The sequence below is a fragment of the Rhinolophus sinicus genome, linkage group LG07, assembly GCF_036562045.2.
Source record: "Rhinolophus sinicus isolate RSC01 linkage group LG07, ASM3656204v1, whole genome shotgun sequence".
Lineage (NCBI taxonomy): Eukaryota > Metazoa > Chordata > Mammalia > Chiroptera > Rhinolophidae > Rhinolophus > Rhinolophus sinicus.
The window spans coordinates 49,263,951-49,289,453 of NC_133757.1; the positions used below are offsets into that span (position 1 = coordinate 49,263,951).

A 25,503-nucleotide genomic window follows, 5' to 3' on the forward strand; every position below is an offset into this window, starting at 1 on the left:
AGCTCCAAGAGGCGGGATTCTGCCCTCTGCAGGACTCAGGCTGCAACACAGCAATTCTATTCTATAGCACTCGGGCCTGGCCAGAGAATAGACTATTCCCACGAGTCCAGCGTGAAAGCCAGACGCTAGAAATCTGATGGCGGGTTCACACAAGCACAGGAGAATGAACCGCCAGGAAGGCACCGGGCAGTTGTGGGGCTCAGACTGGGGAAGGCAACGGGGAGGTAGGTACTGAGCGGCAGGTGGAGAGTCCGCTGGTCAAAAAGGGCTCGTCCTGGCCCAAGTTAGTACTAGAAGGCAAAAATGGGGCACTAAACCATATGCTTTCCAAAACTCCCGGGAATCGCCAAGTGTGAGATGAAGAGCAGCGCTAACAGGCGCTCCCGGCCACCTACCATATGCATCATCATTTGCACAGCGATTTCAGAGTACTGGTTGATGTAGTTCTTGCACTGGGGAGAGACACAGGGTGTTAATGACATTCACTGCTCCCACACACCAAAACGAAACAAATCAAACAAAAATCCCCAGCATTTCCAACCCAAAACATGGAGTCTTGTAAATGTCTGCTCTAGGCAAGTTGTAATGAGATAAAAATGGCAATTTAGTGATGCTATACCTTCTAGAAAAACATGTGCAGAAGGTGTTTTGAAAGTGTTTTCCAAAGGCCCTTAGAGATAAAAGTCCTCCAATCTCCTTTTATGGCCCAAACTTGCCCCAAAGTCACACAGCAAATATTCAACAGCAATTTAGAGTGAGTGTGGCTGTAAGATAAGCTGCTAGGAATCAGAGATTACTTTGCAAATCCATTCACTCATTCTTGGGCAGAATTATAAAATGTAAATGCAGAAGAATCAAATTATAATCATTTCCGACCAGCCTATTGTCATACACATCTAGGATTTCCTGTAGACCCTCTGAGAATAGCTCTGGTCATAAGTGGAGCACCTCCACAGGGAGAACACCAAGGGTAATAGGAGACCCCTCCCAGATGTTGAATTGGAGAAGCCAATTAACACAGTAATACGCAAATGAGGCTACTTCAATGAGGCTACAAGATTCCCGGGCTTTCAGAGAGTAAGTCAAAGGAGACCCCTTCGCTGCCAGAGCCAGCCATGCCCATCCAGAAAGGCTGCTCCAGATCGCAGATCCATGGAGCCATGACAACCAGCTGCCCTACTGGGCCAGGCCTTGCAGAAGCTGGTCGGTTATCAGGTAGCAAGCCAGCATTCTGGCTTCACACACCAATCTCATGAGCGTGGTTGATGTGAATAGGGTCCAAGAAATGAAGCCCCGCAAGGGGCTAACAAATGAGTTTCTGAGCTGGCAGGACGAACATTCACCAAGGTTCTGAAGGCATCCCAGGTGAGCTTCCTGCAAGCTACCAGCGTGGCTTCCCATGAACAACCAGCCTCCTGGCTGTGGGGAAGAGCACGCTCAGAATTACGCATGTACAACAGCCAGGCTTTTAAAAGGAGTTACAAGTGATCCTAGTGTTTTTCTTATATAAATGGTACCTGGGAGAAAAAGAAATCTTCCCAAGACAGGTCTCCTTCCACTGTCTTGTCCCAAGAGTTGTATTACACACACAAATGCAATTAACCAACCAAGTATTTAAATACCCACCACCTATTCTGGCTGCTTTCTAGTTAGAAGGAAATCGAAGTTGAACAATCTCTTCCTCAAAGCCCTTAGTAAGTTGGAAAACAGTACCCCAGGAAGTGAGGTCTTCTTGGTGCCCCCCCCGCCCCCCCCCCGGCCACGCCTGTCCCCAGGGCCCTGAGGAGACCAGGCTCACCATGTCGGCCATGCCAGGCCCCAAGCGGTCACACTGCTCTTTGGCGTGCTCCACCAGGGCCTCGACAAACGTGGAGTTGGTCCTCACAGCGGTCTGGATGTCTGTCACCATCCGAATGCAGTCCTGGCAAACGTCCCCACCAGCCTGCAGGGACGGGGGTTAGACTGTCAACAGTACAGACTCCTAGGATAACTAAGACGATTCCAATTCCTGAGAAATTTCCCTCACAGGCTCACGACCGCAGCACGAGGGGGCGACTCCCTGAACAGTTAATTCCTAATGTGCTTTTACAATTTATCAACAGTTTTAAACTCAACTGGGCATTGATTTTAGTAAAACTTAATAGAAAGCGGGGTAGGGGTGAATCTGCGTATTTTAAAAATCCCAGTTTTTTCATTTAGTTTACTTAATTTAAATATCCAGGTTCTTCAGAAACTCCATGGCATAACCATCCGCAGGCTGGCTGGGGTAAACGCTCCCCCATTTAAGGATCGCCCACATACACTGCCACTTTCCTGTCTCATCTCTACTCCGACCACAAATGGTGCCGGGACCAGGCCCCCTCCCTGCCTTACCTTCGGCTGGGGCTCACTGCGGGGGCCATCCTGAGGGTACAGGAGGAGGGGGATGTTGGCCATGAAGGGAGCCACCACCTCAGCCACGTCCAGTTCCGGGATCTTGTTGGACTCGAGCTGTTTCTGGTGATTCAGCTCTGCCAGGTGCTTCTGAAGAGACTCGCAGAGATTGAGAGAGGAGCACACCTCCTCGGGGTTGCTCTGGGGGGAAAGAAGCCCAGATGGAAATCCTTTCCCCAGAGGAACACAAAACAGGCCATCCGGTGCCTTGGACTTAGTCCCCTTCCTTATCTCTCAGCTGGACGCGTGGACGCATACCCAGCTCACAGGCATCGCAAACCAAAATGCCCAATCCGCTCCCCTCCAGCTCCAGTTTAGCAAATGGCCTCACCACCCTTCTCCCTGCGGCTCAAACCAGGAGCCCAGACGACAATCCTAACGCCCCCTCCTGTACAGCTCCTCCATCAGCACGTCCAGCCCGTTTACCCATTAAAACACAATCTGCATCTATCCATCTCCACTGCTCCCCAGCACATCTCACACCCGACTGTCCTGCCAGCTTCCCCTCTTGCAACTCCCCATCGGTGGGACCGAGACCAAACCTTTAGAAAAAGGTACCCATGATCATGGCACTCCCCCTCCTAGAAACCCCCCAAGGACGCCCCGCTGCATTTACAACCCTCAAATATGGCCTAAAAGGCCTCGCATGATGTAAGCCCGCCTTCCTCGCCAAGACCTTGGCCCCATCTTGGAAGAGTGGCCCTCTCAGTTTTTTAAGCATCTCTTCTTTCTTAGGGTCTTTTCAAATTCCACACACCTGGCTCCTTGCTCATTGCTGAAAACAACCTCTGGCACAAGGTTGACGTACAACAGATATTTACTGACTGAAAAAGTTGAACATCCTTATAGCGGAACCCACAAGTACATTCCCTGATGTACTCCTCAGGATAAAATCCCAGAAAGGAAATGAACTGCTTGTTCAAAGGGATAGTTAAAGATCCGACACGAGCTATCCAGTGGGCACCTGTTCTCCCAGTTTACATTCCTTCAGTAATTCTACCAGTTCCCATTTCTTATACCCTCCCCAACTCTTGAAAGTTACAGCAGACCGTTCCACCATGCCAAAGCGACTTCGGATGTTAGAACTGTAGGAGAAGGTGTCGAGAACACCCAAATCTGTGAACGGACTTTCCATTTTAATCACTGTAATCTGGTCTGGTATCTCCCCTGGGCCCCAGAAGTGCCTTGAAGGCAGACCTATTCCCCACCACGTACCATCTGTCCTTTAATCATGTCCAGGATGACCGGGAGGTAGGAGTCCACGATCTCCTTGCAGGAGGCAGTCATGTCTGGCTTAGGAAGCCAGTCACAGGTCTTCTCCAAGTACACCAGGATCTCTTGCTACAGAGGACACGGGAAAAGATCGGATCAGGGTGCACTTCTCTACGAATGGGCTGAAAGCAAGAGGCCCTCTGCAACTCCCAGAAAAGTGAAGGCTGCAAAACAGAGGCCTCAGGGAAGAGGACTTGGGAGAGGACAAGTGCGTGTGCCATGGCTGCCAGGTCAGTGAGGCGAAGGGCGGCCCTGCACTGCAGTCTCACAGGCAGCGGGAATTCTGAGCAGAGACAGCCAAACGGACCTACAGGTTCCCAGCACACGATGCAGAAAAGTCCCAGGCAACCTTGGGCATTTACCAGCGGGGGTGGCGGGGGCAAGCTAGGCCCACGGACCGTTTTTGTATTGCCGGTGGCTAAGAATGGTTTTTACATTTTTAAAGGATGGGGAGAAAAAATATTGTGTGACAGAAACAGTGTGTGGCCCGCATGACCTAGATTATTTCCTAGGGGGGCCTAGACCATTCCTTGTTAGACCCCCATAGTGACAGCTCGCTGAAGGAACCAATGCACGTGGCCACGTGGCCACCATCACACACAGTCACACACACACACACAGGTGGCGGCTTACGTCAGTGGCATTGTCTTTCAACATGTCGCCAGTGGCAGTGATGACATCTTTGCATATGTCGCAGGGAAGAGATTTCTAAGAGGCAAGAACATGAGGGAGAGAGCTCAGTATTTGTAGGACGTAACTCACACCACGCGCAGCTGAAAATTCCCTTGAACTTTTTCCTGTGTTTCTAACCGGGATATGATCATGGCCGCGTCTGACACACTGGCACGCCCTGGTTCCCCAACCTGAACATGAAGCACTCAGGTGCCTTGGGGAAGGGTTAGGTGTGACTGACAGAATACTCTGTGCTTCTGTACACAGACAGCCTTCTCTTCTACCCTCTTCCACGCAGCACCTTATTCAGCGCACAGTATAGGCCAAATTTCCTATCAATGCTAACAGCAGCTCTGTGAGGAAACAGGGTCAGGAAGGTGAAAAGCAGAGAGCAGCAGATATCAGAGACAATCAGTCATGCAATGGCAACATCACCTGGGACCAATACCCTTATCACAGAGTTGAAAGGGGTCGGGCGGGGAAAGAAGCCCCAGACACTGGTGCTTCTGCTCGCTCACACTGGGCCTCTACGTACCTTCCACCCCCTGGGCAGGGCTATGTTCAAGTGGAGGGAGGCCCCATGTCACCACACCAAAGCTTACAGACAGGACACCTGTCTTCTGGCAAGCCTGGGTATCCTGACCCCATGTGACCCAGGACCACAGGAAACCTAGGTGGTTCTCAAAGCTTTTGGGGAACTCCCTTCTTGATGTCAACAGATTTTCAACCCATGAACATAGAACTCACACATATGGGTACGATTAAGGGACAACTGTCAGTGTAGCTGTATTTAGAGAAACCAATCTGAACCTTCGGTTAATAATGTGCATCAGGCCAACCAAGAGTGAGGCAGAAGAGATCATTCACGAAACTATCCCAAGAGAAAAAAATCTAAAGTCCTCACTTGACACACATTCAACTTGGAAAGAGGAAGCAGTATTAAAAACAAGAGCAGAGGCAAATCTGAAAGTCAGTATGGCCACAGAGGGTGGTTTTTCCGTGAATTCGGAAAATATTTTAGCGATGTTATTTAATCATTATTCTCTTACTAAAGGAGTGCCAGTGGCCACTGACAAGCATTGAACTTGAACTCCACTCAGCCAAACTTGGCCTGTAACCACCGGATGCAGCACATCCCAGAGGAGCCAAGAGCATCACCTGCAGTCAGCTGGTGCCGCCAGGAAAGCTCAGGCATCTCCTGGGCGGGTTCAGGGCCCGTGAAGAATGCACTTGAGTTTTGTTGTCTTAGAGTATTCCCCAGGAGTGTTAAAAGCCCCACGTTAATATGCTACATTTAACATTGTTGAGATGAAAAATTAGTGGCATCTTTTCCAGTGTGGTTATAGCTAGAAATAAAATTTTAAATACCGTGTTACTCTAAAATAAGACCTCACCGGAAAATAAGCCCTCGCATGACTTTTCAGGAGGACATCCCCTGAACATAAACTCTAATGCATCTCTTGGAGCAAAAATTAATATAAGACCCGGTCTTATTTTCGGGGAAACACAGTAGCTACTAAAGCTCTAGGGTCTAAATTGGTGACCCAAACAGGCAGCTGTCTGAGAGGCAGAGAGAAAACATCAAAAAGGGGGGAAAGATTTGAAAAGCTTAGCATCTACTGCTTGAGTGAGTGACCAAGGATGAAGCTGTCCCTGAGAGCCCAGTCCTGGGAATGGGAGCTGTGAAACTGCTGGTCCCTTATCTGGGCTGAACAGATGGAATCGGCACAGAGGCCTAGAAGGCAGCATGGAACACACGGGGGGGGGGGGGGGGGCGCGGGGGAGGACCTTATCACATCTCTGTCACCGAGAGACTGGCTGACCTTGGGGGAACGGAACCTTGACCTCTCCAAACCTCCATTTCCTCTGTGGTACAGCGGTCCACCCACCAACACGTGCTGCCGCCCTCACAGGATTCCGGTGAGGAGCACACAAAACGAGTGAGGCAACAGAAAGGGTTTTGTAAATGGCAGTCGTTCTGGATGACATGAAGGGATCGAGGACAGAACTAAGGGCACTCACCACTGTCGGCTTGTTCCACACAGTCTGCAGGCAATGCTTCACAGCCCCGCAGTCAGCTGCTGTCTTCACATTCTGGCACCACACTGCTGAGCCTCGGGTGCATTCTCTTAGGCCCAGGGCAGGGCTGGCTAGAGCTGAAGGGAAAACCAGTGTGAGGAGTTCGCTTGTTCCCACACCAGGTCCGCAGGGGGAAGGGCTAGCTAGCCCTGGCATTTGGCTGGACACTCTGGCTTGGCCCCTCAGCCAGCTGTATGAAACACAAACCACACAGAGGGACTGCATCCAGCCAAGAAGCTGTGTTGTCATATAAGTCATGGGGCCGGAAGGGACTGGTTCACTTTTCCTCTCAAATTATTGTTAAATAGTCTCAAGAAATACCAGGCCTTTTCATCTTTAGAACCTTAAAAATTAAATTCCACGAAGTAGTGAAAGAAATCACAGGAGAAGAGACTGACGTTTAAATATAGAAGATTTTTACTTCTGTAGGATGAAAATTAGCCAAAGTTTTGGGTTGTAGGGGAAAACACCAAGATTTATATCCTTAGTACACAGAACAACGATTCTTAATGCTCTAGTAGAAGAACTCTTTCATAAACCTAATTACGTGAGTTTTTGTACATAACAAGTTTGCTAGCAAAAGCAAGACCACATAAGCCACTCTGAGATCAGGAAGGAAACCTCTGGCCACTCAACACCAGGTGCACGGCATTTCATCCACTGCGGTAACATGGGGTTAGGAACAAAACAGGAGGTTCAATGTCACCTGGGACAGAAGAAATGCAGATTAAAGAAGCCACCACATTTTGACAGTTAAATTAGCCAAGAAATAAAAAATGTGACAAGTTTGTAGTAAAAGATACATTCTTATAAGGCTGGTAGCAGTGTGACTGGTAAGTACTTCTTAATATATTTCGTATTTCAAGAACTGAAAAACAAAAATCCCTCTTCAAAAAGTAATCTACTTCTAGAACTACATTTTAAGGAAATACAGCAATTCCAAAGGTAGAATATGACATGCATAAATACATTAAGTATAATTCACAATACTAAAAAAACAAAAACAAAAAAAACAGATGCAACATGAATAGCCAAAAATAGAGGGGAAAACTAATGATATTCTTACTATTATGCAGCTGTCAAGTACTTATAAAAATAACGTATAACGAACAGGAAAAAATTCAAGAATATGAAATTCTATAGGAGTTGCACAAAAATCAGAAAAGAGTAACAAAGCAGGGTGGTTAGCTGAATTATTATTTAACTCCCAATGTTACGTTGCGCGTATAACTTTAAAAATATTTTATAAACTACCATAAGAGTTCCTGTATGTCTTAAACCAGGTCTATGGTATCCTTGATTTTGGAACTGAAGTCAACAACAGATCACAGCTGCACGAGCTGGATGGCTGACTGCACAGGGCGCAAACTCCAGCAGACAGCACAGTGGCTAAACCACGCCCACTGTGCATAGGAAACACTTGGCCAAAGTCTCAGAAGAAAACCCCACAGCCACCTAAGAAACAGATTTAGAACCTCAGGAGTCATGCCGCATGTTGCTTCACCTTGTAAGCCAAGAGAGGGCACAGTAATTCCACAGACATGTAACACATGTATACACATGTGCATGCACGCACATACAGGGTACACAACACATGCAGGTTGGTAAGAACTCTCCTTTTAGGAGACGGAAGGAAACAAAATGCTACTATTACTAGTTGTCCTACCAAAGCTATAGTGCCACAAACTATTCATGAAAAGACTGAGTCACAGGTCCCCAAAAGAGCTCAAGCCAGATTATCTGCACGCTTTCAGACACCAGCAAATGAATTACTAATCGGCTGCCCAGGTTACACAGCCTTCTCTGTCCCCAGGAGCCAATATCACCACAATCAGTTCACTAACTCAAATGAACTAGCCACATTCCAAAAGCTGTTGGTCTGGACTCTGGTTTCCATGGGAAAACATGTACCCGATTCAAAACAGTACTAAGCTCCCCTGAAGGCCCACAAAAGTTTCATCAACCAGTGCTAGAGCCAAGCTGGGCTGGGACCAGCCCTCAGCGGCAGGTCTGGGGAGGTGAGAGAACAGAAACTGAGTCACCAGAGTTAAGTGCTCGGGGGGGGGGGGCACAGAGACAGCATACATGGGAGCCCCAGACCTGGCAGCTCCCAGCAGCACCTCCCATGCTCCTCCCAGGCAATGGGCCCCCAAGACTCCTGAAAAGCTCCCACTAAGCTACACTGCCTGGTTCTACCTTCAAATCAGAGGAGGAAGAGCCCAAACGAAGAACAGGAAGCTACAAACTGAGTCTCTAGGCAAAGGGACACAGTGAGACACAGAAGCCAGAAGGCGTATGGACATCAGCAGATAAAGGCAGGGCCAGTGGGCAGTCCTCTGCACAAGGCCGATCACCATTCTCCACTCTTACAAATACTCAGTCAAGTAGAACTCTGACTCGGGGATTTTCTCCAACCATCTAGCCCAGAACTGGCTACAAATGACCAAATTGATCAGGTTTGGGGAATTCAACTGCACCATCCCAGGCCCAAGCAGTAAGAATACTTTGTAGCTTGCTTCCTCCTTCTAGAACTTGAAACAGTAATTGTCAGCGATAATGACTTTGCCAACTGTCTTGGCCAGGCTATTCTGGGCTAAAAAGTTATCTTGGGTAGCCCCTTTTATCTGAGATTGGCCCAGCTAACAAACCCAAGGTCATGTTCCAGTCCCAACAGTAACTGTTAAGCACAGCAAGCCCCACCTTGGAATCAGAAGTAAAAGTCCTGCCCGCGGCCCATCTGGCATGCCCACAAAGCCATCGGTCAGGCCTAAAATAGACTTCATGGGCACTGAGGACTGAAATTCAAGTCCCAGCTCCTGGAAATTCAGTTCTTAGCAAGACATCTGCATTTACCTCCGACCTAAAGCCAGATTTATAAAGGTGAGCATTATAAAGTTTGTGGTATACAGCAGATGGGATTTCCTAGTATGACCTGATGATATGTATAACAGAACAACTGCATGTCCTCAGGATGTGTAACGCGAGGCTGAAACACAAGCCTGGGTGACACCAACGAGCTACCTGCTGAGAAGTTCAGGGGCTTATTTCAGGAGCTGATCTCCTGAGAGGGAATCACACAATGGGTGAGAACATGTGGGGGCATGAATCCTTTCCCCAGAAAATGTATTCATACACAAAACCCTCACACCACTCCAGAGGGCTCTCAGGCACCGGGACACCTGTCCAGGGGCCCCAGCTGTGGGCTGAAAGCTCTAGAGGCAAGCGTGGTTTTTCTCCAGAGGTGGCCAAGTCCACTGACTGGGCCACGCTCAGTGCCCTCCGATGGGAGACCAATGCAAACAGACGACAGACAAGCAAGTTAAATGGTGATATGTTAATAGAAATGCAGGGCCCACAAGCCCCAGGAGAAGCAAAGAAAAGGACTGACTACCGAGGGGGGAAGCTAGAGGTGGCTTCTTCAAAATGAAATTTAAAGTGGCACTTGAAAGATGGAGATACCAAAGACCGGCTAAGTGGAGAGGGCATAGAGGAATTCCTGAACATTCCAAGGCAGGGCAATTCTTTTTGTCAAAGGGGAACAACTGCCCTTTGTCTTTTCAGGAGTGGGCCAAAGGGAAGTGGCAGGGGCCAGGCTGCAAAGACAGACCTCGGGCACATCGGGAAAGACATCATCTGGCACACTCATCCCCACGTGGTAAATCCATCCTGTGGACAATAGCTCACACAAGTGTTTTCACAGCCCGGGTGTGATGTGGCATGATGTGGCAAAAGGACGGAAAAGGGGGTAGGAGATTCAGATGACAGAGCACCTAACTGGAATTGAGAGCTCATTCCAGCATGTCCAAGCAAGAAGCGCTGGCAGCGAGGCCTGAGAGAGAGGCTCACAGGAAGATTCCAAGAAAACCAGATAGCTGGGAAAACGAAACTCACAGGGTTAATGTAAAACGTGAAGTCTCTTAGGCTAAAAGAGAAAACGAAACAGCAAGAGCCAACAGCAGATGGGGGTGGTGGTCAGAAGCTGCAGCTGCCAGAGCTGGCGTGAGCGGAGGCCAGGGCACAGGCCACATGAAGGGCAGAACACATCTCACTTTGCTTTCTGTGAGCTCTCGACAAGCACAGTAGGTCAGGAAGGTGAGGGCAAGTGACGCCATTCCTGAGTCCCCTAGAATACTGGCGGTGTTTAGCTGGGACAGAGAATGTTTAGGAGATAGCGTGTTTCCCCAAAAATAAGACCTAGCTGGACAATCAGCTCTAATGCGTCTTTTGGAGCAAAAATTAATATTAGACCCAGTTTTATATTATATTATACCCAGTCTTTTATATTATATATCGTATCGTATCGTATCATATCGTATCGTATTATATAAGACCAGGTCTTACATTATAGTAAAATAAGACTGAGTCTTATATTAATTTTTGCTCCAAAAGACGCATTAGAGCTGATGGTCCTGCTAGGTCTTATTTTCGGGGAAACACAGTATGCAGTCACCTTCATAGGTAAAGGACACCTTCCACTTAACCTGTTCTGTGTGGCCTCAGACCTCAGAGCAACGAACAGGTTAAGGGAAGCAGACCACAGCTCAAGGTAAGGAACACATTTAACGTCCCCAGGAATATAAAAAGGGAATGGCTTCCCTCATTTAGTGATGAGCTCTCCAACAGCGGGAGCAACCAAGGAAAACAAAATGCCCAACCTATGAGGAATTTTGTGTAAGAGGGATCCTCAGTGGTAAGCAGGGCCAGAAGATCTCTTAGGGGCTATAAGTCTTCATTCTTATAATAAGGAGGCAAAGGGTATTTTCAGTATTTATACATAACCAATATATAAAAATTACCCTAAACCACTTTCTGATGAGTTATTTCTCAAAACATATTCCTAGCAAAGCTTTCATCTCTATTCTCATCCTCCCACACTCTGCCCCCAAATACCAACTTCCTTCTCTGAGGTAATATGTTGAACTCTAAGAAATTTCTTAGAATGTCTGCCTGACCTGCTGGAGATTTCTGATTAAATGTGTCCTATGAAGACATGAACACTACTTCGGATGAACCAAGCCCTACCCTTCTTAGTTCAGGGCCTGGCCTGGCATCTGAGCCCTCAATGACAAAACTCTTAAATTGGAGAACTTGGCATTTCAGAGACCCTGAAACCCTACAGGCAAGTTTCATTTTATTAAGACAGGCCTTTTTTTAAGCCTTCAATCGTATTTCCTTAGGAAAGGAGTGGGTGCTCTGTTCCTTTTTTTTTACTCCCCAGGACTAGAAGAAAATAAGCAGACATGTTCTAAACCATTCTACATGTAGGTCACTTATCAAAAATAGGTTGTAATGGAATTTTACTGTACTGAGAAGGGCCACAAGCTGGACCAGCCATGGGTTTGGGGGCAGCTCTAGATGCCAGATAAAGAAACCTCAGTGGGTCTGGGAGGGAGGGAGAGGTCACTACAGCCAAGTGTGTTTCAGGTGCTCTTAGGGTAACTTCTTGCAAAAAAGGAACTAAACCTTGAGTTCCGAGTGAGCCTTCTGAGGCAATTTATCCACCATCTAAATTCAATGCTTTTCAAACGTGGCAAACTAAAGAGAAAATACGGTCTGCCTCCAAGTCCTGAAAAATGACCCTAAGGAACTCACTGTCCTTCTGAGCTTGTTTTTCATCTGTCAAATGATGAAGCCACTGATGTCACTGGGCTGCTGTGAGAATCAAGATGATATAATCACGCTCTTCAAGGGCCAGAACACCACACCTCACCATTATGCTCTTATCATTTTCTCTCTGGCATTTCAATTTATCCACGTATCTCAACTCCCCTACAGAGTGGCTTCGAAATCAGCCAAGCCTGCAAATCATGGCTCCACCGCTTCTAGTCATGTGACCTTGAGACTTCCGTCTTCTCATCTGCAAAAATGAGCCTATTCCTAGTACTCACTCCTAGGAGTCTGCAAAAATGAACCACTATTTGTAAAACAATGCAGTGCGGGCACACTGTAGAAGCCCAAGGAGTGCCATCATCATCATCGTCATCGTCATCTGTAGTAGCAACAGGACCTTCTCTGAGCTACTATCGTACCCAGAGCAGACGCTCCTCAAACAGCTAAATCAGGGTTTACATTTAACCAAGTCATCAGCAGCTCAAAGACCTGGAGGGCTGAATCCCAACTACCCCAGAAGCTGTTAGTTACTAAATTCAAGAGCCAGGAGTGACGAGCCACACTGTAATGGGCCCAGGAGTCCACACCGTGTACCGAGGTGCCAAACAAGAAGTCAGCACGAGCAGGAATGAAAGGTGCCCCGCCAGCCAGCCACCAACAGTCCACAGCTGCAATGCTTTCAGTAATTCACGAAACTGCAACTGCAGGCTGATTTTCCTCCAATCCCAATAAAGTTGCTGTAGTTCCAATTATTTTTGGACCCGCCTTGTAGAAGAGCCCCCTCAAAACCTCTCCTTTGGGGGTGTCCTGATGGCTCAGTTGGTTAGAGCGCAAGCTCTGAACAACAGGGTTCCAGGTTCGATTCCCACATGGGCCAGTGAGCTGTGCCCTCCACAACTAGATTGAAGACAACGAGCTGCCACTGAGCTTCCGGAGGGGCGGCCGGATGGCTCAGCTGGTTAGAGCACGAGCTCTCAACAACAAGGTTGCCGGTTCAATTCCCGCATGGGATGGTGGGCTGTGCTTCCTGCAACTAAAGATTGAAAATGGCAACTGGACTTGGAGTTGAGTTACACTCTCCACAACTAGACTGAAGGACAACGACTTGGAGCTGATGGGCCCTGGAGAAACACACTGTTCCCCACTTTAAAAAATAAAAAAAATAAAAGTGAAAAAAAAAAAAAAACCTCTCCTTTACCAGAAGGACAAGGAGACAATATGGGAACAAAGTGACTGGCCTGAGTGCTGGGGGCAGACAGAGCTGCCGGAAACCCCTGCTTTGCCTGCTAAAGCCAAGGCCCGGACATCTTACTCACAGCTATCTGCAAAACACAGACAATGACAGTGCCCCTTCCTCAGGAATTCTGTGAAGATTACTGAGAAAGGAGAGGAAGCACTGAGAATGCCCAGTGCCTATAAAGCTGAGTTACTTCTACGCCTAACTGTTGCCTAACTGTTGCCCAACTGTTAACGATAGACTTGAGGGGGAGAATGACCAAGGGACAGGCATTCGTCCACATTCTGATTTTGATACTTAGACACAATTTCATTTTTCCCACGTGACCTTTAAAATCAGGGAACAAAACCGTTAAACCTTACAACCTGTTTCAAGGAACAATTGTTGCCCAATGTGGCAGAGATCACAGGCTGTTCCCTATATCCGTCCTTTACTCTTTTCATGGGAGCACAACTAGACTGTTAGCTACACACGTGGCGGCAAGATTAAAAACAGTTCCCAGTCTCTTTTACAGCAGGGTCTGGCCATGAGACCACATGCTGGCGGATGGGATGTTAGTGGAGGGTTAGCACACCTTTAAAGAGAAGTGTGAAGGCTGGACCTTTAGCAGTCATGCTGGACCATGAAGAAAGGAGCTAGACCTCAAAGATGCAGCATATCGAGCTAGAAGAGTCTCCGAGATTTTCCGGGAGCTGGAAAGCCTGGCTCCTGAACTTCCTATGATAGGATGAGTTCTATCATATTTGAGCCACTGCTATCCTTGGTCTCTGTGGCCTGCAGTCAAAACTAAGCCTAACTAAACACCAACTTAATCACCTACGTCATTCACCAGCATCATCTCCAAATGACACGTCTTTACTAGGCTTACCTCCATTGAGGACATTTAAAAGCCTGTGCACACATGTTAATTACCAAAGATTTTGAAAAGCGTCCTCAGAATAAAGGGGACAACCTTTCCTAGAGGGTATATCTCATGTTCTATTTCTTAAAACAATCAGTCTTATTATTTTAGCCATACAACATGCTTTTCCTTTTAAATATTTTAGGTAACATATGCTAAATACTGTCTAGCTACCAATAAAAGGATAACAGAAAATGCAGGCAGCCTCCCAGCACCAACAATCGGAGCAAACATTCCACAGGGCAGTAGATCGGCTGCCTGGTAATATATCGCCATGGCAACAGGCAGGCTGCTAGGAAACCGAGAGGATAACCCCAGGAGGGGCAGCATCTAGCTCAGGTCCCTGGGAGTCAGACATTTCTCAGAAGAATTCATGCACTTAGATCCCCGAAGAGCAGGAGATAATGCAACACACTCAACACTATTGATCAGAGCTGTTGTCACGAGCAGCTTCTATGGCAAAGAGCACTTGTCTCTTCTTTGGATCCTCGTTCTGGAAAACATTCTGCAGAGCAGAATAAAAATACTGCCCATTTAATTATTCAGAACAGCATACCCTAAGAGGCAGCCTGCCTTGATCTGGGAGAAAGTAAGGTCCAAATAGTCCTCTTATCACAAAAGAAATCCATGGCAATAAAGCTCTCAGGCTCGCCAGGCTGACATCCCATCACCTCTGGCCCACATAAGCTGTTCCTTCTGTTATTTAAGACAAAGGTTCTTTCTTCCCTGCTGCTCCTCTCCCACTACTGCCTTGCTTTTTAATTTTCCTCACAAGCCAGATCATTCCAGGACAAGAAATGGATCTACACGGAGATGGCAGTAGAGTCCTCAGGCAAATTACCTTGTGCAATGACACTGAGGGACAAGAATGCAATCTGCTTAGATTGTACAAGAGTGATGCAATGTGGCATAATTAAATTGGGGAAGAGAAATTCCTATCTAATTCATTCAAGAGTACTCCAGTCCAATATAAATTTCTGCCAACAAAGTTCTTCTTCCAAAATGTCAACCTATCAGGTGATGATCAGAAATGAACTTAAATCACCTCAGATAAGATTATGCCACAAGTGAACCATGAAGAAGTGAACCCCTGGCAGGAGTGCCCAGGGTCCACTCAGGTAAACAGGTACAGGCAGGAGTCAAAGGCACCCCTGCATGCTTCCAGACCAGGCCCAGGGTGCTGCTCAGGAGACGATGCAGTGAGCCAGGGCGGGCACGGGCCCTAGCCCACCCCCGCTAGCTGGCTGGGGGGTCTCTGCACTGGGTACAAGATAATAATAAGCTGAAACAGATTTCATGCAAACCCCACTAAGGAAATTCAGTGTTCTGGACGAGAACCATGTGACTGTTTATTAATTCACATTTCAGATCCATGTGTGTCTACTACTACAAAGTTAAGTCACTTTTGACTTAGTTAATACGTAATAGGAATACTGCCTTCATTTGAAATGCCAAAATCTAAAATTCAAACCACAGCATAAAATAGGGCAGGGTATATTAGGATGCCCCAGCATTCTGATTTAGTTGCTCTCACCTCACAGGGCTGTTGTGAAGACGAAATCAATGTTAACAAAATGCACTTACGTAGAACAGTGCTGGCTACACAATAAACTCTGTGTCAGCCTGTAGTTCCCTCAAATCAGCTATACCAGTTGTTCTCAAAGTGTGGTGCAGGGAACCCTGAAGGTCCCAGAGATTCCTTCGGGGGCCCATGAGGTCAAAAGTCTCTCAATACCAGGATGCTAGTTGCTTTTTCACCCATTCATTCACAAATGTGCAGTGGCATGTGACCTGTGATACTGCAACACAATGAATGCAGAAGCAGCTGAGAATCCAGCCAGGTGCTACAAAAATGCGAAACAAGCCATTCTCTCTAAATATGTTCGTGTTTTAGGAAAACAGTTATTTTTTCATTAAAATTATATGTTTAATGTAATGGGTTATCACTTCTATAGGATTATTTTTCTAATTTTGTCAGCTTAATTTTATAAGATGGTTAAGTATCAATAGATACAACCCACATAAACAAAAGCTTTTTGGGGTCCCTCAACAACTTTGAAGCATACGGGGATATAAGATCCTCGTTTCTCAAAATGTTTGAGAACCACTGAGTTAAACATTCATAAACAACCAATTTCTGGACGAAAAAGGAAGGGAAATAACTTCCTCAATTTATAGCTGGTTCCCCTTCCAGATTTACCTCAAATCAGAGCCACCAGGGGTATCCACTTGTCATGTTAGACTCCTGTGTCCCTACCATCCACATAAAATCTTCTCCCAGTTTTTTGGGGGGAGATTCCTTTCCCCTGGACTCAAAATATTATAAAGATCGAAAGTCACCTTTGATTTGTCAACTCCTAAATACAATTTCTTAAAATTTCAGTAAATAAAATGTTTTCTTTAATCATGATAAAGACTTGCGAGCGGCCAGATGGCTCAGTTGGTTAGAGCGAAAGCTCTGAACGACAGGGATGCCGATTCGATTTCCACATTGGCCAGAGATGACTGTTCCACAATATTCCCCAATAAAAAATAAGAAAACTTAAAAAAAAATTTTTTTTTAATAAAAAAATCTGTAGTAATAATAATAATAATAATAATAAAAAGACTTGCACTATTAGCATGCAGTGTCATGCACACCAGCCCCCCAGCACATCCTGCGTTGACGTCTGCTTGGCTACAACTCCCACCACCACTCAGCAATGCTGAGCTCCTGTTAGATGCTGAGCACTGTAGTACATGTCGCAGATACAGCAAGGGACCGAGACAACAAATGAATATACCATCTGATGTCAGGTCGCGGTGACTGCTGTGAAGAAAAACGAAGCAAAGTCAAAGAAGAGCAGGACTCGGGCCATGGTCACTGCAGACAGAGGTGGGGATTTCTGAGAAGGCAACATCTGAGCAGAGAGCTGAACGGATATATATGTACGTACACACATACATACATATACATACACACACACACACACACACACACACACACACACACACTAACCCACGAATATATACAATATTCATAAAATGTTTAAAACATCCAAAATACTACACATACAGTTGAAAGCTACACTGACATGTAGGGAAGTATAAAAGGCCTGCAGGGGGACGATAAACCCCAAGTCCAGAAAGGTGGTTATCTATGGAGGCAGGCGGGGCACGGAGGGGTGGGGGGCGGTGTCTCAACAGAGTTACCTCAGGTACCACAGTTAGTACCGGGCCTAGGATCTGAGAATGCAGGTTATCAGGAACCGGCCCTGATCTGCTAGGCTGCTCTAGTGAAAAACGAATCTGGCTGCCTACACTCCCCCACCACCCTCCTGCTGACTGACTACCCACCCTGGTTTGTTTTCCTGACCCAGTAATTATGTCCAGCACACCTATTTAAAAGTCAATTTAATTTTGTTTTATTAAACTTATAACACCCTTTGAGATGAAAGACACGGAGGGATATCACAAAATCAAGGGCAGAGAAGGGTTGCTGTGCTGGTGGAACAAGGACGTTGATAAACACAATATTGTTTTCCTTCCTGATGTATAGCAGCAAGCCTTACAGTACTCACTACCTAAGCCCTGTCATACAATAATTAAAGCCCCACGGTAACCCAATTGCACAGGAACAATTACTAATCCCACTTCACAGGTGGGGAAGCAGTTTAAGTAATTTGCCCAAGGTCATACAGCCACTGTCATGTGATAAAGTTAAAACTTCTATTCCACAGAACCAATTCAGTCCCATCATAAGGAATTATAAATTCCAGAAAACATAGAATTTGGATAGATCACGTTATTTTCTGGAACTTCATGGAAAAGTAAAGCACTTAGTTCTTCGGCAACAGCCAATTCTTCATCCTAATCACTGGATTTACCATTGTTTTAAAATGGTTTCTTTAAAAAAAGCAATGTAATTAACATTCTCTTCTGTTGATTTAAAGAAAATCCAGACCTTCCTTTGTGGTGGCAGAAGCAGAGAGCAAGGCTGAGAGCCCAGCACCCAGTAACCCAGAATGCCCACACTAGAAGCCTGCCCCAAAAGCCAGGAGCAGTTTGGCCCTGGCCTTGAGAGCTGCCCAGGCCTTGTTAGGTGGTTCCCACAGACAACACCCTGTCCACCCTTTCTCTTCCCGTGTCAAGTCCCGGCCTGGCTATTTCACAGTTTCACATACCAAGAAAACGGAGGAGTAAGTTCAAGTTCTCCTTCCCCTAATCTAGAAAAATCCAGACCACTCAATCCAATACCCTTCACCTCTCCTAGGAGGCACTGGACACAACTTGTTAAATTCAATTAAAGCACTTTTACCAAATCGTTGACCTGTTAATACAAACAAACACTTCATGAATTACATTCTTTTCAGAGTAAAACTGATTACTGATTGAAAACTGATAAATGGGAAATTTATCCAAAATCCCTGGCAGGTGAGAACTGGAATTCTGTTGATAGTCAGCGGACTATGACATAAATTTATGTCTTGCATCATAAACAACAGTAGCTATCCAATGAATATACCATATCTGTACATAATACATTCTAGGATCCCTAGAGATCCTACCTGCCTCGATATTAGGCAAACATCATTCAGCTGGTAGCCATTACACAAGGGACAGTAACAGGGGCAACCTGGCACCGTGCCACATGCTTTACACATACCACCTCATTAATACTAGATTAACCTTTCCCACTGGAGGAATCACCCAATAATATGTCCTTACTGTATGATTCCTTTATAAAAAGTTCAAAAACAGCAGTTATGTTTTTACATCCACAGTGCTAAAAGCTAACCAAGTGGTTTCCTTAGGAACAAGTGAGACACAGCACTGCAGGGAGATGCACAGAGGATTCTGGATGCTGTTCATGCTCTAATCCTTGACCTTTGGAACTGCTTATCAGGTAGGTATGTTCACTCTGGTAATTCATCAAGCTGCACATTTACTTACAACCCAGTAAGTGTGCAAAAAGTTAAGGGGTACATATTGATGGAAGGTACGGAAAAAGCAAGCACTGCCAGGAGTCTTGGGTTCTGATCCTGACTTCCACAGTAAACAGCCTATGATTTGGGAATGTCACTTCTGGGGCAGGGGTCTCAGTGTCCTCATTCCTTTTAAAAGAGGTGTGATTAGACGCTCTCCAGTTCTCTCAGTTTACGGTCACTTCCCTTTCTTTTTCGGGTGGGGAAAAGGGAGGAATGACCACGGGGGTAGAAAACCAACTCAAAAGCAAGTGTCTCTACCACAAGGTCATCATTAACACACACACCATAAAGCTTCTCCAGATTCAAGATGACACCCTGTACTACAGTAACACCAAGCTGGAACAGCAAGTTCTAAGTGTCTTTTGGGGAGCAGATGATGGCGGCAATCACTATGCACCTTTATTGACAAACTCGGTATCAATGAAATTCTAGGAATAACATTTCCAGAAAGTTACAATGGGGCCAGAGCTGTCAAGGCAAGGGGGCATTCACACACTGTGTTATCAGCATGACCTTGACATAATCGAAAAGGCCTGGCAGCAAGGTTGGAGGAAGGCTATTATAACACACTCCCATTTACCCAAGTGTCCAGGGAAGAGGACCTCTTGGCTAAGTTAATATTCTGGTTAACCATCTTCCCATATATACCAGAGGATTTTGCATTTCCAAAGAAACAATTAAGTCCCTTTTGGGTGATTTGAGATTCAGAAAGCTTCAAGGTCTCCAGAAGAGTGACTCACTGCCTAAGAACAGTTGACACCGGGGAAAAAATTGTTCTCAATCAGTATAGAAAATTTAGAGACTAGCATTAGTTTATCACAGACCACGGAATGACTAGTATCAACCCCAGCAAACTAAATTTTCTTCAGTGACTATTAAACCAAAAATCTTTCTTTATAAGCAGATCACCTTTCATAGTCTACAAGTAAAACAAGTTTAAGAGCTTGTTTAAGGGTAAGATGCATTTCTTGGGAGTTGCTGAAAACTAACATGAAGAAAAATATCTTTAATCTACTTAATCTATATCTTCTTAATTCTTTAGTTTTCCATCAACTCTGTCATTCATTTTGTTACTATTTATTAAAATTTGGATGGCTGCATGATAGTTAGAATGGAAGTTAGCCCCTAACACACAGTTAAACAGAAATCAAGGTTGGCCCTGAAGATCAGGTTTATTTCCGTCAGTGGGCTGTTATCTGAAAATATCCAAAGCTGAGATCCTCTACCACATATAAACTAAAATCTGGTTCCACGGCTATCAAACTACAGAATTTTGATAAGTACTCAACTTCAAACCTCTTTCCCTGTACCATCTTGATTTAAGTTAAATTAGGTTAAGATGTCAAAGCAAGAACTAGAAGTGGAAAAAAAAAAAAGGTCGCGGTGACATGGAGAGGGCACAAGGGCCCCTTCTAATTCCAGGATGACAGTGCAGCGGGTTCCCATGCGCTGCCTTCACAACTTGCAGTGATTTTACCAACCAGTATTATTTCAGGGCAATAGAGAGGTGTAAGAATACCCCTGTGCACAATTTCTCACGTACTTTTCATTTTCCCCAAATGTAGGCCACTGCTAAAAACGGCCTATGGCTGCGCAAGACATTTTAAAGCAGGTCAAGTGCGGGCCCCACTGGAAAATCATCGGGACCACAAAAACCCCATATCATCTTCAAGAGGTAGGATCAAGAGTAAATACGTATGCAAAGATAAACATCAACACAGATGGTATAGGTATTTATATGCTTCCTGCAACTTCAATAATAAAAAACTGGGGCAACTGAGGCCAAGAGCCAAAATGTGTCCAGCTGGATGAGGCTCCACTCCATCTCAGTCCCGCGCACTCAACTCCCGCACCACAGAGCTGGTGGAGGTTTCACTCCACTGGCCCACCCCATAGCTGGGAGGGGAGCTGCAGGGAAGGCCCGGGGCACCCCCGCCAAGCCTGCACCAACTCGAGCCCTTAGAGCGATGCCGCCCCCTCGCCCCGACCCCAGGCCCTAAGCTGCCAGCGTGGGTACTTCTTCACCGCCTGTCTCCTCGCCGATTCCCGCAGCTCCTCCGCCCCGCAGCCCCTCCGCCCCGCAGCCCCTCCGCCCCGCAGCAGGTATCGCGCTACGCACGCGCCTGCGCAGTGCGCGCCCCTCGCCAACCCCAAATGGGAGCCGTGCGACGAGGCCCGGTACAGCCTGCTCAGGGTCCAGTGGGCTGCGTTCTGCGGAGAACCCCTTCCACAGGCTGGGGGGTCCCAAGGCTTACCCGTGCCCAGGAGGCTGACCAGGAGGAAGAGCGTGTACATGGCGCCGCCTGACTCCGCAGTCTGCAATGCGGAGCGTCAGCTGATCCTCCGCGGATATAAACCTGCCCCGCCCCGAAGCTGCCCACCGCGCAGGCGCAAGCTCCGCCCCGGCAGAGCCGGCCCGAGCGCTCCCAGCAGCCTGACTCAGCGCCGCGCAGGAGACCTGCGCGAAGGGAAGGCGGGGAGGAGAGAGGAGGGCAGGAGAGGAGTAGAGGGGGGAGTCAGAGTGGGACGAATGTGTAGTGAAAGGGAAGGGAGAGGTAGTCAAAATGAAAACTAATAATTGAATAAGTCAGCTTTAGGGATTTTATATACATATTATAAATATACATTATGTGTTATAAATATATATAATATATAAATATATATAATATGTATAATACCATTTAAGCCTCACATTTTTTCTATGACTTACTATTTTCTGTTATTAGTATCATTTTTCAGATGAGACTCCACACTCATAAAGGTTAACAACAGGCAGAATTCGAACTCACCACCCAACCCACACTGTATTTACCTAGCAGGGGCCAGCATGTAACTTTATTCTGGGACCTGATTTTTTTCTCTTAATATGTCATATTTACAACCACTTCTCCCCCATGACACCACAGGCAAGCTTGTCAGTTTTAAATGTAATCCCTCCCAAGGTCCTACCATGGTTTGTCCGTGGACTTGGAGGGAGTGGAGGAATGCAATTGAGTAAGATGGAGAATAAGGGAGTGCCTCATCCACTGGAAAAGGGAACAAGAAATGAACGCTGAATTTGAGAACCTGCTAAAAATAGGCCAGGGGCCTTGTTGGAGAAGGAAGAGGCCTGTACAGCCCTCAATCCTCATCTCTTTCCAGAATAAGAAAGACCCAGGTGGCCTGCACAAAACCACTGGCCTTCTACCTGTGGCTGATCCTCTTTGGTTCTAAGCAGTGAAATGACAACCTCCCTGGCCTCCCCCAACTACCTACGAGCCTGAGGGAAGGAAAGGAGGGAAATCTCACCTATTAGGGCAGGTCTTTAAGGGCCATTTGGTCACCTTCCCCAAAGGGGAAACAAGCCTGGAGAGGGAAAAACATCCAAGGTCACAAGCGACCTGGGTGCGGTCAACCCAGGGTTCCATCCACCTCCCACAATCTGTAAGCTTTCTTAGGAACAGCTCACAGACAGAGATCTCAGAGCCTTTGGCTCACCTCTCCCTCCACCACGCCCACACTGTGGCTCTTACTTCCCACTGGGAAGCTGGATGAGGAAGTGTGCACCACAGTGGGTGATGTGAAAGGAGTGAATTCAGTTGCGACAACATTTAGTCTAGACTGCATGCCTCACCCATTGGTCTGAATAGTCAGATGGACCTGCATGGCTGCCCCATCTGCAGGCTTCCTAAATCAAGGCACAAGCATGGGCAGACCACCCCAACAGCCAGATAAACGCAAGGGAGATAGGCTGTAGGACACAGCCCCATCCCTCAGCTCCTTGCTGATGGAGGAGGCAAAGCATCCCCATGTTCCATGCAGAGGTTACAGGACTCCAAGCCACAAGGAGACTTAGAGACCTTCAGATCATACGTTCTCACTTTGGTGGAGTCACTGAGCCCTCAGAGCTGCTAAATGATAGAACCGGAACCAACCACGACTCTTTTTTAATACCCACCCCCCTGCCATAACTAGAGGGTTATGTCAGTGTTTTTGAGGTGAACTTTTGCTGCCTTTCATTTACACACCCAAAACACGACAGTAATATGTTCCTTCATCCACCTTCCCTGTAAGGCCAGAATTTTAATAAAGAATATAAAAACAGTAAGTGGATTATTATAATTTTTTACCAAGTCAGTAGATGCTTAACTCCTCTTAAAATACCTTCATAACCATCTGTGCATAGGCAACAAGAGCCATGAAGCAATTCGGGCCCTTTGATCTAATCATACCATTCTTTGCATATACCGCCCCCGGGAAATAATCCAGAGCCAAGAAGTATTTTATCCAAAGTGTTCACAGAAGGGCCCCTTACAACAGCAGAACCTGGAAAGATCCCAAACGCTGAACCAGGGAAATTGGCCTGGACAAAACAATGGTACTTGAAGCCGCTTGGGAGCATGAGGTGGAAGCAGCAAGCGCTGGTGTAACAAGCCTGCGAGGAAAGTGGGTTCCAAGCAATGTGGGCAGAGCAAGGCCCAAAGCCCCATCTTCTAGTTCAAGCCCTGCCACTGACATCCCAGAGAGGACCGCAGAGCTGGTGAGGGAGCTGCAGGATCCTCCAGTCCAGGCAGGCACTGGGGCCAGCCATGGCCCTCATGCCCTGTCTCTCAGAGGAGGCTGGATTGTCAATGAGGAGAGGAACAGATAACTGGAGGTGGGGAGAGAGTCTGCTGATTTTCAGTCAACTGTCGCTTTATTTCACTCATCACAATATCTGCATGTTACTTTGTACTTTCTAAAGAAAAAAGTTATAGGACACTTTACAAAAGAAAAGAAAATCACCTTTATTTCCTCCCTCCTGTGAGTTCAAGTTTTCAGGGAATCGAAAAGATAATTTTTCCTCAGAAATGTAAGCCATACTATAGATCCTGGCAGGGTTCCTGATGGCTTTCCAGTTCGGGTCCCAGTTCCTCATGAGGTTTCACTTCTAGTTCCTGACACCTCTTAAAACTCCCACCTACCAGCTTCTTTTAATAATCCCCCTGTTGGCCCCAGAGAGCTTCCATCTGTTACTGTTTCTACAATTGAAAGTCCTTGGTCGAGACAGCTGATATAACAGAGGCATCCACCATGAAGGCCCGGCCCACCCGCTTGGCCCCAGAGCTCCACTCTGGCTCCCCACACAGGCACCCTGGAACCTCATCCGGCCCTGGAAGCGCACCCCCCTCCACCAACCCCAAATCTCACTATATCTCAAACAATGAAACTCAGCTTCTTCTTCCTGCAGCATCTCCCTCATCAAAGACCTCCAACCTCCAGTCTCTCCTACCTGCCTTTGCCTTTCTGCCTAGTCTGAACCCATCGGGTAACCATTTAAGTATCAGACCCTCCCAAGGACCCCTCTCCCATCAAACTTCAGTCACCCTGCCTGCCAATTCCTAGCCTCTGATGTCTTCTCCTCTATCTCCGCCTGCCCTGGGCTACTGGTGAAATCAACCATCCCAGCCAGGCTCACCAAGACCTCCTTGCTACTCAGCACCTATTTAGCCCTCCCATGGGGCAGAGTTAGCTATTGTCTCCTACCATGTTTCCCCAAAAATAAGACCTAGCCGGACAATCAGTTCTAATGCGTCTTTGGAGCAAAAATTAATATAAGACCGGGTCTTATTTTACTATAAGACTGGGTCTTATATAATATATAATATAATATCATATAATATAATACCAGGTCTCATATAATATAATATAATATAATATAATATAATATAATATAATATAATACAATATAATACAATATAATACAATATAATATAATACTGGGTCTTCCATTAATTTTTGCTCAAAGGACGCATTAGAGCTGATTGTCTGGCTAGGTCTTATTTTCGGGGAAACACGGTAATATCCTTCACCTCTTTTTCTTTGATCTTGATAGTGATCAAACCCCCTATTTCTTTTTTGTTCTTTTTTTTTAAAATTATTATTAGTTTCAGGTGTACAAAACAATGTAATAGTTGGACATGTATACCCCTCACAAAGTGATAACCTCCTCCCCCAATCCACCATCCCTCTGACATCGCATCTAACCACCACAGTTCCACTGACCCCATTCCTTTTGCTGCACTCCACATCCTGTGACTATATATATATACATATAAAACCACAGTTGACAGCCATCACTACTCAGCTTCAGCTTCAGGTGTACACCGCAGCCATCAGGCACCTACACCGTCCATGAAGTGGTCTCCCCAATAAGACAAGTGTCAGTCAGATACCCTACAAAATCTTTAGATTACTGATTATTCTCCCCAAAATGTCCTTTGTATCCCCGTGGCAATTTTGTGGTTACCAATTGTGATTTCTAATCCCCTCACCTTCTCCCCCATCCATAGCCCCCTCCCATCTAGCGACCC

At 46.4% G+C, this 25,503-nt stretch overlaps 1 protein-coding gene across 1 annotated transcript in view; it reads right to left on the minus strand.

Moving 5' to 3' along the window:
* Window positions 1–21,584, minus strand: part of PSAP (prosaposin) — a 30,690-nt gene extending 9,106 nt beyond the window's left edge. Inside the window, exons 1-7 of the mRNA XM_019745849.2 lie at window positions 21,427–21,584; window positions 6,400–6,533; window positions 4,339–4,413; window positions 3,649–3,774; window positions 2,374–2,574; window positions 1,799–1,942; window positions 396–452 (exon numbers count right to left, since the gene is read on the minus strand). Of these exons, the coding sequence (XP_019601408.2) occupies window positions 396–452; window positions 1,799–1,942; window positions 2,374–2,574; window positions 3,649–3,774; window positions 4,339–4,413; window positions 6,400–6,533; window positions 21,427–21,466 (777 nt within the window). The 5' untranslated portion in view covers window positions 21,467–21,584. The remainder of the gene's footprint in view (window positions 1–395; window positions 453–1,798; window positions 1,943–2,373; window positions 2,575–3,648; window positions 3,775–4,338; window positions 4,414–6,399; window positions 6,534–21,426) is intronic.
* Between the last annotated feature and the right edge of the window lie 3,919 nt (window positions 21,585–25,503).